This window comes from Ornithorhynchus anatinus, chromosome X1, assembly GCF_004115215.2.
Source record: "Ornithorhynchus anatinus isolate Pmale09 chromosome X1, mOrnAna1.pri.v4, whole genome shotgun sequence".
NCBI lineage: Eukaryota > Metazoa > Chordata > Mammalia > Monotremata > Ornithorhynchidae > Ornithorhynchus > Ornithorhynchus anatinus.
The window spans coordinates 50,320,525-50,339,373 of record NC_041749.1 but is presented as its reverse complement, the minus strand read 5'-3'; the positions used below and the strand labels follow the sequence as shown (position 1 = coordinate 50,339,373).

The window sequence follows — 18,849 nt, the reverse complement described above, 5'->3', positions numbered from 1 at the left end:
CTGATCCTCCACAGTAGTACTAGGGTGACCCATCACCCAGCTGGTCTGCCTTCTGTCCAGCACTAAGAAGGCACTAGGCTCTTGATGTCCTGTATTTTTAAACACTCGGCCTCCCTCTGCCTCAGCCCCTGTCACCTGTTTCCACATCCCACAGTTTAGAGACAGAAGCCATACTTACAGAGACTGGATGGAGAGGGAAGGGGATACAACAGGTCTGGAGCAATGGTGAGGGTCAGTGTTCTATTTGAAGTTGCAGCCAGATTCTGAGAACTTCTGCAAATATCCATTTTCATATATGCCCTTATGAAACCCTCACTCTCATAATGTAATGAAAGTTACATGGCATCTATTGCTTCAGCCACAGTGAACCAGAGAGCAGTTTTCTTCTTTTCAACTTCTAAACACAAACTTTACCAATGTTTCAAGGAGTGGACAGAAATACAAACACTAGTCATTCCTTCAAGGTCAATAAATACTCGTTGGTTTTTATTTTTGCTATTTTTAATAGTTATCACTATGTATTCAGTGACACAAAGTTCACATGGGGCGGGGGAGGTGGTAAGCAAAGGGGTGTCTGGAATTCTACAGTGTCATCAGTGGTCACCCTGCACACTGCTGTATTGTTCAATCTTCACTCCTTCAGAATTTTCCCATATACTTGAGAAAATAAGAATACAATCAAAGCCATTGATGGGCTAGATCAATGATCCAGCAAGCCCAACATCCTGTCTTCAGCAGAAGCAATCAATCAATAGTATTTGTTGAGCACCTACTGGATACAGAGCACTGTACTGTCCTGGTCCCTACTCTCAAAGAACTTACAATCTAGAGGGGAGACAGACTCTAAAATCATTTACAGGTAGGTGGTAAAAGAGATATATGTGTAAATCTCTCTCTCTCTCTCTCTCTAAAACATAGTGCTTACATAATAGGGTATGTAAGAATATGTATGTAAGTGCCACAGACATTTGAGAGTTCCCAAGGGCTCAGATGTTGAATTGGCAGAAGAGTTGAAGTGGCAGTTGAGGGGTGGGGTTATAACCTGAGGAGAGGAGAAATGAACTGAGGAAGGTATCCTGGAGGAGATGTGATTTCAGGAAGGTTAGGAAGATGGGAGAGCTGTGGTCTGACAGATATGAAGATAGAAGGAGTTCTGGGGAAGGGAAAGGTGTGGGTCAGATGTCGGTGGTGGGGGCGAGAAGAACAAGGTACACTGAGGATGGTTGCTTGAAAGAAGCAAAGGGTTTGAGCTGGGTAGTAGTGGGAGGAAAGAGTGGATAAGTAGGAAAGAGAGAGAGCTGATGGAATGAGAAGAGTGGGGGGACTAGAATAGAGCCTTAGTGGGTGGGAGGCAGAGAATAACCAGGTGAGAACTGAATCAGTAATACTAAGGTCCAGTAGTATTTCCAGGAGAAAAGCATGTTCCACAGAGTGGGAAACAGTCAAGAATCTGAGGGAGAATTAGGATAAAGTCCAGTAAATTTGGCAAGGAGGAAGACACTGGTGACCTTGGAGACAGTTGCCTCGGTAGAGTGAAGAGGGCAGAAGCCAGAATGGAGAAAGTCAGGAAGAGGATTGGAGGAGAGGCAGAGGAAGTAGTTGGTGCATATAACTTGTTAGATAACTTTTGAAAGGAACAGGAGCAGGGAAACAAGGTGATAGAGGGATGATGCACTAGGTGGATGGAGCAGTGGGATCCAGGGAAGGTGTTTTCATAGCAAAAGGGAAATGTGGGGATGTTTGAAGGCAGCAGGGAAGGCAGCAGGGAAGTTAGTGATTGAAAATACAGCTGGGGGGAAGAAGACTGGGACCAAGTGATTTTAGAACACAAAATGGGATGGGATCGAAGGAACAGATAGGGAGGGTGGATTTCAAAAGCAGGTGGAAAAGTCTCTTGAGAGATAACTGAAAAGGATGAGTGAGTGGAAGTGGGGGTTGAAGGAGATTGGTGAAGTGATGAGGAGACTCTAAGGAATAATGCAGTGGTTGGCTTCCTAAGTAGCCACCCTCATAGTTAAGGGTATACCATAAGCCATTCCCAATGTTCTCCCTAATTACCTTGAAAAATCAAAGCTATCAGCACAAAGGGACAGGTGCATCTGCCTGGGATGGTTATGAGTTCTCATGGTAAATCTCAATCAAGAAAAACCACTAGAAAGAATATGAAAGCAAAATAAATCCCACGACTCCATCTACTTCTCCCTCTATGAGTCTCTAAACTCAAGAGTCTTGAGGTAAAAGCAGCACAGGTGAGGAGCAGTGGCATCTGGTAACTTTGTTCTCAGAGTGAGCTCAATTTATGCCATCAGCCACCTCTTGTATTGCCCTTCTAGTCTCTTCCATTGTTCTATTCACTCTTCACTGTGGTCAAAGCCAGTGCCGATGGTAACGGCAGCAGTTTCCAACTGTGCTTCAGAACCAACCCCTCAAGATGCAATAGACTCCTTAACATGGCGTAGTGGATAGAGCACGGGCCTGGGAGTCAGAAGGTCAATCCCGGCTCTGCCACTTGTCTGCTATGTGACCTTGGGCCTCCCTTGACTCATTCAAACTCAACTGCACAGAGAACCTGAACTAGTTTTCTGAGGACTGGATTAGCTTCTCTGTTAAATATTCACAGTCACATATTCCTCTAAACTGTAAACTCCCCTCTCAATTGTAGGCTCCTTGTGGGCAGGGAATATGTCTACCACCTCTGTTGTATTGTACTCTCTCAAGTGCTTAGTACAGTGCTCTGCACACAGTTAGCCCTCAAGAAATATGATTGATTGATCGATTGATAGGTGTGGAAAGCCCAAAGGGAGAAGCCCCAATAAGATGGAGAGGAGAGCAACCCAGAACCAACAGGTGACATTCACCATCATTCTCTGGGCTGGACTTATTTCCTGCTCTCCATCCCTGCTGGATCCCTTTGAGTTTCTGACTGAAAGTGGATTTGCAAGTCCTTCCTTTCAAAGCAAGCATGAACTGCAATCCATTACAGATAGCTCATGTGGTCATAAGTTACACTGACATTCTTTTAACCTTAGACAGATAATCACCCTTTACAGTTGAAATCATTCAGTTTCTTGAGACTTTCTCCACAGAGTGCAATATCTGGCAGTCCAAGCAGTACCAGATCTTATCCAGTAACAGATCTTTGACATAGATACCTGCTCTACTAATTACTTCACCTTCAGTTTTGATCTATTGTTGTCTTCACTGGTAATTTAAATATCAGCAACAAATTACATTTACATGGCAGGTACCATCTCTTGGGAGTCCTTGGGCAAACCTGCAGCTATCAAGATGTTTCCTTGAAAAACAGGTCACAATTTCCCTTGTTTCCTCAACACTATATCTCACTGGGATCCTTGCTTTCATCTTTCTTTGTGATTTCTTTTGTGATTTATGGGGTGTTCCTTTCATGCTTTCATTTTTAGTTTTATCTTCATATGAAGTTGGTATTTATGAATCACTAAAAAAAGATGATTATATGAAGTTCAATCTATAGCCCTGGAGGATAAAAGTATTTCAAAAGAAGTAGGGAAGTGGAAAATTTGGGCTGAAAATATACTCCAAGGAAGGGGGGGTGAACTTTGCCCTGGGTGTCCTCCCCCTTCCCCTATTTTGGGCCAGAATAGGAGATTAATAGTTTTTATTGAGCATTTATTCTGTGCCCAGCACTGTACTAGGCACTTGGGAGACTACAAAATAGTTGTTAGACAAGATTCCTGCCCTCAAGGAGTTTACAATCTACTGGGAGAGACTGACATTAAAATAAATTACAGATAGGGAAAGAAGCAGAGTTTAAAGTTATATACATAAATGCTAGGTGGAGTTTAGGACCTAAGATCCTAGGAGGTGAGGACTCAAGGACATAGATGATGCAGTCAAAAGGGGAAATAAGGCAGAAAGATGTGAGATTAGTCAGGGAAACCTTCCTGGAGGAAATGTGATTTTAATAAAGCTACGAAAAATGGGAAAGTGGCACATATTGATGGGGAGGGAGTTCCAGATCACAGGGAGGACATGGGCAAGGAGTTGGTGGCAAGATGGATGAGAGAGAGGTACAGTGAGTAGCTTGGTATTTGAGGGGTGAAATGTGTGAGCTAGGGTATGTTGGGAGAGGAGTGAGGATAATTAGGAGAGCCAGTTGTGTGCTTTACTGATACTGAGGAGTTTCAGCTTAGACAGAGGGGGATGGGCGGTCATTGGAGGTTTTTGAGAAGTGGATAGATGTGCATAGAATAATGCTTTAGACAGTTTTTAGTATCTACTCTGGCTATCTGTGGGACCCAACACCTAAGTGAATCAATTAAATAGAACAGGTGAGTAGATTGCAAGCTAAATGTATTTATTGACACATCACTGAAAGACAAACACATAAAACACCAAAGAGATTTTTAGCTGATTTGCTCAGCTGCTCTTGTTAACTTTCTTCCCCCTGCCTCTAACAATTAAATAACCTTATTAATGAACACCCAAGAGTTGTTCTTGGAAAGCGAGTGATGCCTCCTGAATCACATTTGGAAGGATCCATTTCCCTCTCACTGGAGAAATGCAGCTTTGAATTGAAATGCTCAAATAGAAGTGAGGAGTTAGAATATTTATTCATCATTTGGACTTTTTTTGTTTGCTTCTTTTTGGTCTGCAGACTGCACCACCAGACTTTCCTACTCTCAAAACTCCAATTGTCTTCCTGCCTACCTGCTGCATTACGCACTCAGAGAAGTCAGTTGATTTCCCAAACCTCAGAATTTGAATTTAGTTTGAGCTCGATAGGGAAATCCCATCTCTGGACTCATCCCTGAAAGACCAGCCAGCACTTGTTACATTTCTTATTTCCATGTGGTGAATTCATAAGCGAGGGGGATGAAAAGTCCCCACTTGGGAATGGGGTAAATCAAAGGTAAAGGAGCTGAATGTCCACTGGAGACATCAAAATGATCACCGTATTAGTTGGTCACTGGTAGGCAAGTAAGCAGAGATATGCTGCAGCTCAATAGATTTTTTTTATAAGGGTGTAGAATTTAGAATTTAGAGGTAGGGTGTTCCAAGCCAGAGGCAGGGTGTGGGCAAGAGGTTGGCATTGAGAAAGACAAGATTGAGATGAGTAGGTTGGCATTAGAGGAGCCAAATGTGTAGGCTGAGTTGTGGTGAGGTATCAGGGAAGTAAGGTAGGAGGGGGCAAGGTGATTGAGTGCTTTAAAGCCAATGATAAGGAGTTCCTGTTTGATGTGGAGGTGGATGGGCAATCGCTGGAAGTTCTTGAGGAGTGAGGAAACATGGACTGAATGTTTTTGCAGAAAAATGATTGGGCAGCAGAGTGAAATATGGACTGGAGTGGGGAGAGGCAGCTGTCTTGTATTATACTTTCCCAAGCACTTAGGACAGTGTCCTGCCCACAGTAAGCACTTAATTGGTACCATCCACTGATTGATTGGGCATGAATGCTCCCAGGAGAGGAGAAGGGACAGGAGGTGGGGAGGCTGATGCAGTAAGCAAAGCGAGATAGGATAAGTGCCTGTATTAACATGGCAACAGTTTGGATGGAGAGGAAAGGGTGGATTTTAGCAATGTTGTAAAAGTTGAACCAACAGGATTTAGTGACAGTTTGAGTATGTGGATTGAATGTTAGAGATGAGTCAAGGAGAATGCCAAGGTTATGGACTTGTGAGACAGGAAGGATGGTGGAGCTCTCTACAGTGATGGGGAAGTTAAGGAGAGGACAGGATAGAGTGGTGGACCAAGTTTTCCCACATGGATTAGTTTCCTTATCACTCCAGGGTCTGCAGATTCCTGTAATTTAAACTCATTTTGTATTCTCAGGTCTTCTGGGAGTAGATTTTCCCAGATCTGTGTTACTCAGATATATCTTAGGGGCTTACTGCTTCCCTTTACACTGAGGACATAGATTATCCTGGATACTAATATTTTCACATTCAAGTAGAGGGCAGAAAATACTGAACTCAAATGATCCTTCTCAACAAAAGTATTTCTGCCTCCAGTTCAATGTAGTTGAATTAGTGTACATTGAAACTAGCTCCTGGAACTGCTTTGGCCCTAATCCTTTGGAGAAGAAACTAGAGAAGCAGAAAATGAATCAATCAACTGCTCAGCGTTATTTGTGTCAGGGTATCGAAATGTCCATAAATTAAAGGACAGTCCCTAAAATTCAGTTAAAATTGGTTGGGGCCCTGAAACTCGTAAAATTATTTCAATGTTTGTAAATCCGGCTGGCTGCTGGTGTGTAGCGGTAGGAAGAATTCCATTTGCTCTGTACCATGGTCTGGTGACTGTGTCCCTTGGTGTGTACGTCGGCTTCCCAGTGCAGTCCTGTTCTCTGAGGGGTGGAAAATGGTTGCCAGGGCAACTCCATTTCCCAGAAGGGTGAAAGGCAGCATGCATGCCACCCAGCCTTGCCTTTTCTGACCAGTCAGAAGCAGCTCCAGCCCCGGAGTCCTTAGTGCTTGTGAATTGTTCCCTTGCAAACCCTCCTTCAGTATTCTTTGGTGCAATCTCTCTATTGGTGTCACTAATTAAATCCTGATTGTTTATCTTGCCTGTTTAGAGAGGTAGTTCAATCATGGCCACTGGGGCCCATACTGCTTTTTATTAAAGAGATTCTGAGTGGAGTTCCTAAATCTAAACCTTCCCTTGATACTTTTTTATACAGGATGCCTGATTATGATCCTGGTTTATGGGTTTTTAACAATGTGATCCCAGACTCCATCCAATGAGCCTTACTTCCTTGGAGTCTCACAAGGTCATAGCTGCTCCCAGGCCCAAAGCAGTAGTGCTCACCATCAAAACCCATTTTGGACTTATTCTGGAGTCCTCTTCATCTTTTCTGCAGGCCACAGGATAGAGCTGGGGTCCTTCTAGAGTGTGTGGGCTGTGTGGGATGGGCCCCCTTTACAGAGCTGGTGCAGGAGCAATTGTGTACAACTCAAATCACAGTTACTTCTAGACTGTAAACTCCTTGTGGGCTGGAAACATATTTATCAACTCACTTGTACTCTCCCAAGCATTTAGTACAGTGCTCTGTACACAGTAATCGCTCAATAAATACCATTGATAAGCTCCCTCTAGAGTGAAGCTCTTTATGGCCAGGGAACGTGTCTACCATCTCTGTTGTTCTGTACTCTCCCAAGCGCTTAGTCCAGTGCTTTGTCCACATTAAGCACTCAATAAATAGCACTGACTGACTGATTCACCTCTTCCTCTTCCAGCAACCCCCGGAGAAGGACCGCTTGTGCCGGCCAATCAATTAAATCGAATCCAGCTCTGGGACAAACCCTTCCTGTGGTGGCTCTTACCTGGCTCCAAGCCAGACACAGATACAGTTAGCAATCCCCAAGCCCAAGGGAACACTGAAAACAGTGGCATATGAGAGTTAAATGTATGGCTCAGAAACAGGAAGGGGCCATGGGTCAAAGTGATTCTACCTCGGCACTTCAACCTTCTTCCTGCCCCTACCCCCTCCTCACCAGAGATGTGTGGCCTGCAACAGCCTCACCAATTTAATAAGTGGCCATCAGCCCCAAATTGTGGCCCATCCTTGTTCTGGAGACATGGAAGTAAGGAGGAGGCTCTCCTTAATCCAGAATAGATAATTATTAATGAAAACGGTATCTGTTAAGCACTTATTATATGCCAGGACTGTACTAAACACTGGGGCGAATACAAGCAAATCGAGTTGGACACAGTCCCTGTCCCACATGGGGCTCACAGTCTCAATCCCCATTGTACAGATGAGGTAAGTGAAGCCCAGAGAAGTGATGTGACTTGCCTAAGGTCACACAGCAGACAAGTGCAGAAGCTTGTACTTGTTACAGTTCACCCTGTAAACTAGTCAAAAATTTAGCTGGTGACTACCCTTGCATACAACATTTTCTTTGAGTCCTAAACATATGCAAAAACCATTCCATCTTTAAAATATTGACAACCAAACCACTACTGAATGCGTACCTCTTGAAGCAAAAAATTTGGAACAGATACCAGTGCGGGAGTGAGCCCAGCTCATTTTAACAGTTTCTGTAAAGAGAATTAACTTCCCATTTATTTTGGGCTTAATTAGTCTCTTCCACAGATAGCTTCGATTCCGCACATTTAAGCTAGGCAACTTAGCTTTAAAAGATCAAGAAACCTAGAACTTATTAGGTTGATTTCTGGTATGCAGCCTGGAAAAGATGATCAAAACTCCTTTTGAAGAAATATTAAACTTGTCCTCTTAGGAAGAGAAAATATACACCCTGGATTTGAACCCTGCAGCTTAGTTTTTAAAAGGAAACAAAACAGGGGACAGTGTTAAGAGCTGGGGCAGAACAGTAGCAGCAATAGTTAGAGGAGCCCTGCTTAGGCCAGGCCACAGCAAGGCAGGGCAAGATTCAGGTCAGACTAAAACCAGTGCTTGAACCCTCATTTTGAAGAGGGTCATGCCACTGCACCTGTCTGAAAGAATTAAGTAGGCAAGGAAGTCCCTGGGAACGCCTATGTACAACATAACAGTCAAACATGGTCCTAACCACACCTGGAAGTGGGTTGGGCCTGCAAATTGACTAAGGAACCACCTTTTGGGGGGGTGGTCATCTTTTGGGGGTTTGGGCCTAGGATTTCTGTCCATGCCGAGATCAAGCAGCAAAGAATTTGGGCAGTAGAGATAATAATAATAATAATGATGGTATTTGTTAAGCGCTTACTATGTGCCATGCACTGCTCTGAGTAGATACCAAGTAATCAGGTTGTCCCACTTGGGGCTGACAGTCTTAATCCCCATTTTACAGATGAGGTAACTCAGGCCCAGAGAAGTTAAGTGACTTACCCAAAGTCACACAGCTGACAAGTGGCGGAGCCGGGATTAGAACCTATGACCTCTGACTCCCAAGCCCATGCTCTTTCCACTAAGCCACGCTGCTTCTCCTAATAATAATAATGGTATATGTTATGTGCTTACTATGTGCCAAGTACTGTTCTAAGCACTGGGGGGATACAAGGTAATCAGGTTGTCCCACATGGGGCTCACAGTCTTAATCCCCATTTTACAGATGAGGGAAATGAGGCACAGAGAAGTTTAGTGACTTGCCCAAAGTCACACAGCAGACAAGGGGAGGAGCAGGGATTAGAACCCATGACCTCTCACTCCCAAGCCTATGCTCTTTCCACTGAGCCATGGGGATAGAGGACTGACACATGCAGTTGGGTCCACGTAACCCCGAACAACCTCCTCTCAATGTAGACCTGGTCTCTTTTCCACCTCAGTTCATGATAAATTAATTGTGTGAACATGAGGATGCCAGGACAGATGTCTCAATAAAATAGCTCTCAGCTCCTCGAGGTACAGTGGGGCCGATTCAGTCATCCCAGCAACTTGAGGGCCTCTGGGCAGTTGGAGGTCTACTAGCTGCAGATGTTAGGTACCCACCTGTGTCTGGAGGCTTCAGGGGGAGCCTGCTCTGGTGAGCAGGAAGGATCTCCAGCTTGACATTCTCTGCAGTGCTGGCCAGAAGCTGAGTTGCCTCTAGCAAGGAGCAGTGCTCAGTGCTGGTCCCATCAATAGCTAGGATGTGGTCTCCAATATGTAAAGCCCCACATCTGCCAGGAGAAAGAAATAGTAAGTTGTGCAAATGGCCAAAGACAGCTAAATTCCACTCAGGACAAAGTTTTCTAGCAGTTCCTAGGCGGGGTTGGAAGAGAGTGAGAAGCCACTCATGGAAATATCTGGCAGAGCAACGTTGGGGCAGGGAAATTGGGGTAGCTACTCTGGTCCCTGCTCAAGTGGGTAGATCAGACCATCTTCCTCCATCTTGCACTCTTGCACCCTCCCTTCCCCACAGCAGTGCAAACACTAAATTATTTTCCACTTTCTGTGGCAATCCCATGCATTTCTCCATCCACTTGCCATGCACCCACTTTCCTCTTCCTTCTGTACTATCATTTATGACCCCAGGGACCAGGAGGGATCCTGTGTTGGACTTTAGTCACGGGGCTTATGGCAGGGAGGGCCATTCCCGAGTGGTGATGTAAATCAAATATGCAGTGGTGGTGCATGCTGGGAAGGCATCAAATATACCTGTCAACCACGCTGGCCGGCTTGATCTTGTCGATGACTATTACTTGTTTATTCCGATGGGTGCCAGTAGTTAGTGAGATTCCCAGAGTGGACCCTGGAGTCTTGGCTATTTCCACTAATAAAGGACCTGAAGCATTGGCTACAGTATCTAGGATGAGGAGGGTGGGATGGGGGGTGGGGGGGGAGGAGGAAGGAGGAAAACAAGAGGAAGATAATATCATTCAAGCTGACCTACTCCCCTTCTTCTAGCAGACTGGCTCACTGCTGTGTGAGGTGTATGTGTAGGAGGTGAGGTGCAAGGAAGGTTGGAGGAATTGTTCCACCCTGCCCACACTTTCATTGAGATAGAAGAGTTGAGGGTGCTGACACATCTCCCTCATTATGATTCCTGTTTCCTTGAAGCTTGGCAGTAGAGGCTCTTGGCCATTACTGGTCATCACTGCAGTGCAAACTCTTGGATTTTCAGCTACAGTGGGAAGGCAATCATGAGGAGTCTTCAATTGCGGTGCTAAGGCACCTATCCCTCTCATCCCCTGCTCAAGACCAGTTCTGGACCTAGCAATGGCCTTTTCTAACTTTGCTATCGAATTTTCTAATTTCTAATTTTGAGGGCGACAAATTTAATTTTCATTTAATTATGGCATTTATTGTACTCTTACTCTAGGCCAAAGGCACATTCCTAACACTGGGGTAGATGTGAGATTATTAGATTGGACAGTCTTTGTCACATATGAGGCTCAAAAATCTAGGAGGTAAAGTATCTTATCCTAATTTTTTTGCAGATGAGGAAACTGAGGCACAGAAAAGTTAGGTGACTTGACCAAGGTGACACGGCAGGCTTATAGAGAAGTAGGATTAGAACTGGCATCCAGAGGTTACAGATGAGGAATAGAAACCAGGCTATTTCTAGTCACTGAACTCTGCCACCTCTGAATTGCTTGGGAAGCAATCTTGTGGATATGACAACAAAGGAATATGACTCCTGCTATTGTTTTACTACAAAAGGACAACATCCCCCAATTAGGGTCAGATACTTCTAGGTTAGCAAAATTAGTTGAGGGATTAGCCCAATGTTCTGAAATCGAAACTCAAAAGGGAGTTGACACTAGGGAATATCTGTTCTTGAATTCAGGAGAAAGTGGCAGGCTAGAGGAAACTCCTTCTAGTTGCAAGGAAAACAGCCATTCTTCTTCCCAGTTCTGTTTTCAAAGCAATGAAAAGATTGGGAAAAGCTCCACTTTCTTTACTTTCTCAAATTCTGAGGCACTCCAGTTTTTAAGCTTCAAAGTACAAAGTTGTAATTAATAATAGCAACAATAATGGTAATGTGAAGTGCAGAATAGGTGCCAAGCACTGGGGTAGATATAATACAATCAGCTTTGATACAGTCCCCATCCTTCTCAAGGCTCACATGCTAAGGAGGGGCAAGCACTCAATAAACACTATTGGTAGATTGCCTGATTGATTGAGGGAGAATGGATATTTAATCCCCATTTTACAGATGAAGAAACGGAGGCAAAGGGAAGATGAATGATTTGCCCAAGGTCACACAGCCCCCAACTGGCGGAGCTGGGATAAGAATCCAGGTCTACTGGCTTTCAGACCGGTGGTCTGTCCACTAGGCCACCCTACTTCTCATATTAATATTAATAATAATAATGTTGGTATTTGTTAAGCACTTACTATGTGCAGAGTACTGTTCTAAGCGCTGGGGTAGATATAGGGTAATCAGGTTGTCCCACGTGAGGCTCACAGACTTCATCCCCATTTTACAGATGAGGGAACTGAGGCACAGAGAAGTTAACTGACTTGCCCACAGTCACACAGCTGACAAGTGGCAGAGCGGGGATTTGAACCCACGACCTCTGACTCCCAAGCCCAGGCTCTTTCCACTGAACCACGCTGCTTCTCTATATTAGAAGAAGTTGTTATTGATAGTGAGTGTGGGTATGGCTGAAAATACCTGAACCAACAATACACACCAAAACATGTGACTGACATGCTAGGCTTTCTGGTGGTTCAGGCACTGTAAAATGGAAAACCTCCAGACAGAGTCTTTTACGCATGAGGCAGGGTCTTTTTTGCATGAGACAGACAGCTTGTAGGGCACCTGTCCCAGTTCTTTCACCATTCAGGGTGAGGAGTGTATGAATATGTGAATTAAAATGAATAGAAATAGGGATGCTTAAATGCCCTAGGGATCACTACATGCTGGTGCCTCTTTAGTGATCAAATAACCAATATCCTATTTACCTAGGACTTTGTTTAAGGTAGGATAAGTGGTATCCCACTTTTAGTGGGATGTTGGTTTTAGTTATGTTTCCAGTAGCAGAGATGAGTTGTGTCAAGTTATCTAGATTTTTGCCTCAACTCCTATTGACTTACATCACACATTGTGAGACAGTTGGTTAGGGTTAGGAAGGTTCAGTTTCTTTGTGTTTCCAGGCCAACATCTATCACTACTGCGTTCTAATGTGTTTCATCAATGAATCAGTAGCATCACTAGTATTTATTGAACATCTACTGTGTGCAAAAGCACTGAACAGTAAGGAATAGCATGTGGTGAGAGACAGGATGCAGGGAAATCATTGGGGAGGCTGATGAGGTAGTCAAGGCAGTATATGATCAAGCAAAAACTCCTCACTATTGGCTTCAAAGGTATCCATCACCTTGTCCCCTCCTACTTCACCTCCCTTCTCTCCTTCTACAGCCCAGCCCGCACACTCCGCTCCTCTGCCGCTAATCTCCTCACTGTGCCTCGTTCCTGCCTGTCCCGCCGTTGATCCCTGGCCCATGTCCTACCTCTGGCCTGGAATGCCCACCCTCCTCACATCCACCAAAGTAGCAAACTTCCCCCCTTCAAAGCCTTACTGAACGTTCACCTCCTCCAGGTGGCCTTCCCAGACTTCCCAGACTTCCTTTTCCTCTGTTCTGCCTCCCCTCCCCATCACCCCGTCTCCCTCCCTCTGCTCTACCCCCTCCCCTGCCCCACAGCACTTGTGTATATATGTACATATCAGCGTGGCTCAGTGGAAAGAGCCCGGGCTTTGGAGTCAGAGGTCATGAGTTCGAATCCCAGCTCTGCCACTTGTCAGCTGCGTGACTGTGGGCAAGTCACTTTACTTCTCTGTGCTTCAGTTCCCTCATCTGTAAAATGGGGCTTAAGACTGCGAGCCCTACGTGGGGCAACCTGATTCCCCTGTCTCTACCCCAGCACTTAGAACAGTGCTCGGCACATAGTAAGCGCTTAACAAATACCAACATTATTATTATTATTATTCTATTTATTTTATTAATGATCCATATAATTCATATATAATAATATATATATAATAGACCTATAATTCTATTTATTTATATTGATGTTATTGATGCCTGTCTAGTTGTTTTGTTTTGTTGTCTGTCTCCCCCATTCTAGACTGTGAGCCCATGGTTGGGTAGGGATTGTCTCTATTGGTTGCCGAAATGTACTTTCCAAGCCCTTAGTGTATTGAGTAAGCGCTCAAAAAATTTGATTGAATGAATGAATGAATGAATATGATAAGTGCTTGGATTAGCATAGGAGGAATTTGGATGAAGAAGAAAGGGAGGATTTTATGTTGTAAAGGATTTGGTGACAGGATTTTGTGGCTTGAAAGAGAGAGATGAGCTGTGGATAGTGCCGTGGCTACAGGCTTGTGAAAAAGGGAGGATAACGGTGTTATCTACAGTGCTTGGAAAGACAGAAAACATATCTACCAACTCTGTTGTTTTGTACTCCCCCAAGCACTTAGTACAATGCTCTGCACACAGTAAGCTCTCAAAAAATACCACTGATTGATTGATTGGCTGATCAATTGAAGTGCCAGGGAGTGTACAATAAATAGAGGTAAAAGACACAACCCCTGACCAGAAGGAGCTTAGATGCTGTTGTTGAGCATCCATAAAAGCCACCAAAGTCTTTGCTACTTATTTACTGGAGAGGAGATAGTCATCTGTACTATTTAGGCCAGCAAGTCATTCAACAAAAGAAACCTGGGTGTTCTGGACTCTAGAAAGAAGTAATCAGAATACTAAGTCTATTTTGAAAGGTTGGAGAGGTCAGGTTTCATTTATCCTGTAAATAAAAGTATGAACAACTTGCTCTTTTCCCAGTTTTCCAGGGGAATAGGACATGGTCATCTCTCTCTCTCTCTCTCTCTCTCTCTCTCTCTCTCTCTCTCCAAGTGATACCTCATCTGTGAGTACATACCAGGTTTACAAATACTTTGGGGCAGGTTCCAATTGTTCTAGTAGGAAATAGTTAAAGAGAAGACTTGAAAAGGAGGCAGTAGAGTCTATGAAGCCACTACATCTGGTAGAGGTTGTGAAATTAAGACGCCATCCAGGGAGTAGCGAGATAACTGGCCTCATTGTCTGCTTCAGTTTTGTCTCTCTCATTATGGCAACCAAAAAGTGGGGTTCCCTGGAGTCTTCTCAGCACGCTTCTACAATTTCCTGGTCCAGATGCTATGCCACGGATCAGTTTCTGCAGAGCAAGCAGCAAGCTCCCTCCCTCATCTCAGGACAGGGCAGTGGGTAGATTCTCCAGCACAGTCATTTTGCAGGGCTTATATTTTAGACAAGAAGTCAGAACTATTAGTAGCTGAAGAAAGCCAGCATGATACCCCAGGTATTTCCAAGATTTCGATGAATTCTCATATTTATTCATCTTTGCCACTCAGTTTGGCTTTCAATATTTCTGACACAACAATGATCCTTATATCTATAACTTAGCTGCTTGGGCTGAAATAGAGACCGGTTTACCTGCCACAGCTGTATTGAAATTCATTGGAATGCTGAATCAAAGGTGCCTAAGAATTGTGGGATATAGAATGTTTTTCTTCTATGATCTCTAAAGATGGGTACATCTCTGAGACTTTAAAATCATTCATTTAGAGAGGGCAATTTTTGTAGTGTGTTATTTCTAGATATAAGAAAAAAAATCTACTCAAGAATTTGTGGATAAAGTTGCTTTCATAATCAACAAATGGTGTACAACTTTGTAAAAATTTTACTTGAGAAAAAGGAACTTCTACTGAACTTCTACTTTGCATCTCCTTGAATAGCTTACTAATAGTCATTAGATGGCAGCCATCTGAATCCCCTGACTGGCTAGGTAAATCTGAGAAAAAGCAACTATCATTACTCTTGTCCCTTAATTGCTCCCGACCACAAACACCAAGCTCTCTAGAGCATGCCAATCCAACTTGTAACCCTTCAGAGACCACCTTAAGTGATTAACATTAAAAGACAAGGCACTCCCTCAACCAGGGGACCTCCATGGATTCTGTGCTACAATTAGACTGATTTGCTTTTCTCTCTGGATAATCAGCTGGCATTAAACCCACATAAAATAAATTTAGCGATTATTAGTGCTCCTCTACACATCAAGTTAAAGATATAAACCCCTTGGAGTGGTTTACTTTTTTGAAAAAGGAAAGGATACAGATGCTCTTATTCCTCCCAGTTAACTTAATCAGATGGTCTCCCACGGCGTCAGCTACCATCTCTATGAGGAAAGAATCCCAAATCTACATCCCCAGCCTGTCTCTCTCCTCTGCCGTCTCACATTTCCTCTTGCCTTCAGTACATCTCTACTTGGATGTCCTGCCGACACCTCAAACTTAACATGTCCAAAATAGAACTCCTCTTTTTCCCATCCAAACCCTGTCTTCCTCCTGACTTTCCTGTCACTGAAGACAGCACCACCATCACCAGCATCACCACCCAATCCCGACAGCTCAACTTTCACAACAATACTAAAATCCACTCTTTCCTCTCCATCCAAACTGCTATCATGAAAACACAAGCACTTATCCTATCCAGCCTTGATTACTATATCAGCCTCTTTGCTGACCTCCCTGCCTCCTGTCTCTCCCTAATCCAGTCCATACTTCATTCTGCTGCCCAGATGATTTTGTCTATAAAAACATTCAGTCCATGTTTCCCCACTCCTCAAGAACCTCCAGTGGTTGTCCATACAGCTCCACATCAAACAGAGACTCTTTACCATTGGCTTTAATAATAATGTAACAATAATAATAATGTTGGTATAATAATAATTTTGGTATTTGTTAAGCTCTTACTATGTGCAGAGCACTGCTCTAAGTGCTGGGGTAGATACAGGGTAATCAGGTTGTCCCACGTGAGGCTCACAGTTAATCCCCATTTTACAGATGAGGTAACTGAGGCACAGAGAAGTGACGTGACTTGCCCACAGTCACACAGCTGACAAGTGGCAGAGCGGGGATTCAAGCCCATGACCTCTGACTCCCAAGCCCGGGCTCTGTCCACTGAGCCACGCTGTTTCTCTGTCACCTTGCCTCCCCTACTACTTTACCTCCTTGCTACTACAACCCCGCCTGCACATTTTGCTCCTCAAATGCTAATCTAATCACCATACGGACCTCTTACCCACATCCTGCCTCTGGCCTGGAACGTCCTCCTCCTTCATATCGACAGACAGTAACTCTCCCCACCTTCAAAGCACATCTTCTCCAGGCCTTCCCAGACTAGGCCCTCATTTCGTCTTCTTCCACTCCCTTCTGTGTCACCCTTGCATTTGGATTTTTACCTTTTACTCACCCCTCCCTCAACCCCATAGCACTTAGGTACATATCCGTAATTCATTTATTTATTAATGTGTGTCTCCCCCTCTAGACTATAACCTCACTGTGGGCAGAGAATATGTCTACCAATTCTGTTATATTGTACTTCCCCAAGCATTTAAGGCATGGTGTAGTGGAAAGATCACAGGCCTTGAAGGCAAGGAGCTGGGTTCTAATCCCAACTCTGCCACTTGTCAGCTGTGTGACCTTAGACAAGTCATTTCACTTCCTCTGTGCCTCAGTTCCCTCATCTGCAAAATGGGGATTCAATCCTCCCAGACTAAGCCCACCTTTTCTTCAGCTCCCCTTCCTACCCACTGCCCCAACCCGCTCCCTTTCCTCTGCCCCCTTACCCCGCCACTGCACTTGTGTATATATGTACATATCCATAATTCTATTTATTTACATTAATGCCTGTTTACTTGTTTTGATGTGTATATATCTACAATTCTATTTATTTATATTGATGCTATTGATGCCTGTCTACTTGCTTTGATGCCTGTATCCCCCCTTCTAGACTGTGAGTCCTTTGTGGCAGGGATTGTTTGTTGCTGAATTGTACTTTCCAAGCTCTTAGTACAGTGCTCTTCACACAGTAAGTGCTCAATAAATATGATTGATTGATTAATTGACTGATTAATTGATACTCCTACCCTACCTGCCGGATCCTTGGGGCAGCTTTGGGAGTTCCTGGGGTGTCAATTTGGAAGGCAAACCAAGAGCACCTCCTTGAAGCCCTCAGTCTCCTGGCTTATTAGAATCAGACAGACTCAACAGGAATCCTCCCAGGCCTGCTGCACCTACCCCTTCCTCCCCACCACCCAGGGGCCCTCCCCAAAGGCCCCCTGAAGGAGTTTGGAACTCAGGCCAAGAAACTATGAAACTGAGATAGGAAGACAGGGGATGAAGGAAAAGACGAAATAGAGAGAATGTAAGGGTGAAGGAAAAAGGGAACGGGGAGAGAGAGAGAGGGGAGGAGAGTGGGTACTCACCCTCGCCCTAGTGATCTCAGTGGTTTCCCTGCCTCCTACCCAGGGCCATATTTCAATCAATCAATCATATTTATTGGGCATTTGATGTGTGCACAGCACTGTACTAGACTCTTGGGACAGTACAGTAGAATGGTATTACAAAATTGGAAGACACGTTCCCTGCCCACAGCAAGCTCACAGTCTAGTGGGGGAGACAGACAGACAGTAATATAAGTAGATGAATTACGAATCTGTACATAGGTCCTGCAGGAGTTTCCAGTGCATCTAGTGCATTTCAGCTACACCAGAAACTTCCATCATCAGCGCCTCGGGAGGAGTTATTCCAGTCGTGGCAGCAATGGTGCAGATAGCAGCAGTGATTGCTGCCACTGCGACTATCTCTATAGTTGAGGGGTTGAGGGAACCCCTCTGCTACCCTGGCTCACTTCAGATCTGAATATCGTCCATTTTGAACTCCAAATCCTTGATTACCCTACCCATTTTAGAATGTCTGGTCACATTCCTTGTAACCTAGCAAAATATAGTTGCGGGAACCCCCCGGCTACCCTGGCTAATTTCCTCCCTTCTTCTTCATCCAAATATGCACCTCAGTGGCTATGAGGTGGCTGGATTCAGGTGAAGATCCCTTGTAGTGGCTGTAGGACTCCCAGCCCTATCCCTCAGAAAGACACTGAACCCGAGCAGAAATCTTGCAGGCACTCTCACTGGAATACTGATCTTGAAGCCTCTTGGGATTGGGGAGAAAAGGATGAGACAAATCAGCTTCAGATGACATGGAAAAAAAGGTCAAAGTTTTGCAAGTAGAGTTCCTTGCCTGCCAAAATCCAGTCCCGCTTGGTATTGTTTCTTTGTTATAACCCTTTGCACCTCTTCCCTGCTCCCACAGATGCTTGCAGCATTTCTGGTCTAGCTTTTCCCAGGAGAGATGGTACAGCTATTCTTCCAAACAAAGACTTTCTCCAGCATTGGCAGCATCAGAGTGTTTATCACTGCAGCCAGAATGAGAATGTTCCTACTCAGTGATTCTATATTTAAGAAGCAAAAAAGAAAAACATAAACATAGAATTTCTATAGGATTTTTTTTCTTGAGTTTGATGTATTTTTCATTTTATTTCTTGTAAAAAGACAGAGAGACTCTCTAACTACATTGAGATGCAAGTCCCTGAAGTAAAAC

The 18,849-nt window shown here is 44.2% G+C and overlaps 1 protein-coding gene across 1 annotated transcript in view; it reads right to left on the bottom strand.

The window, feature by feature from the left end:
* GRIP2 (glutamate receptor interacting protein 2) overlaps positions 1-18,849 on the bottom strand; it is a 177,414-nt gene that overhangs the window by 71,029 nt on the left and 87,536 nt on the right. Inside the window, exons 12-13 of the mRNA XM_039910260.1 lie at positions 10,055-10,202; positions 9,407-9,576 (exon numbers count right to left, since the gene is read on the bottom strand). Coding sequence (XP_039766194.1) covers positions 9,407-9,576; positions 10,055-10,202 — 318 coding nt within the window. The remainder of the gene's footprint in view (positions 1-9,406; positions 9,577-10,054; positions 10,203-18,849) is intronic.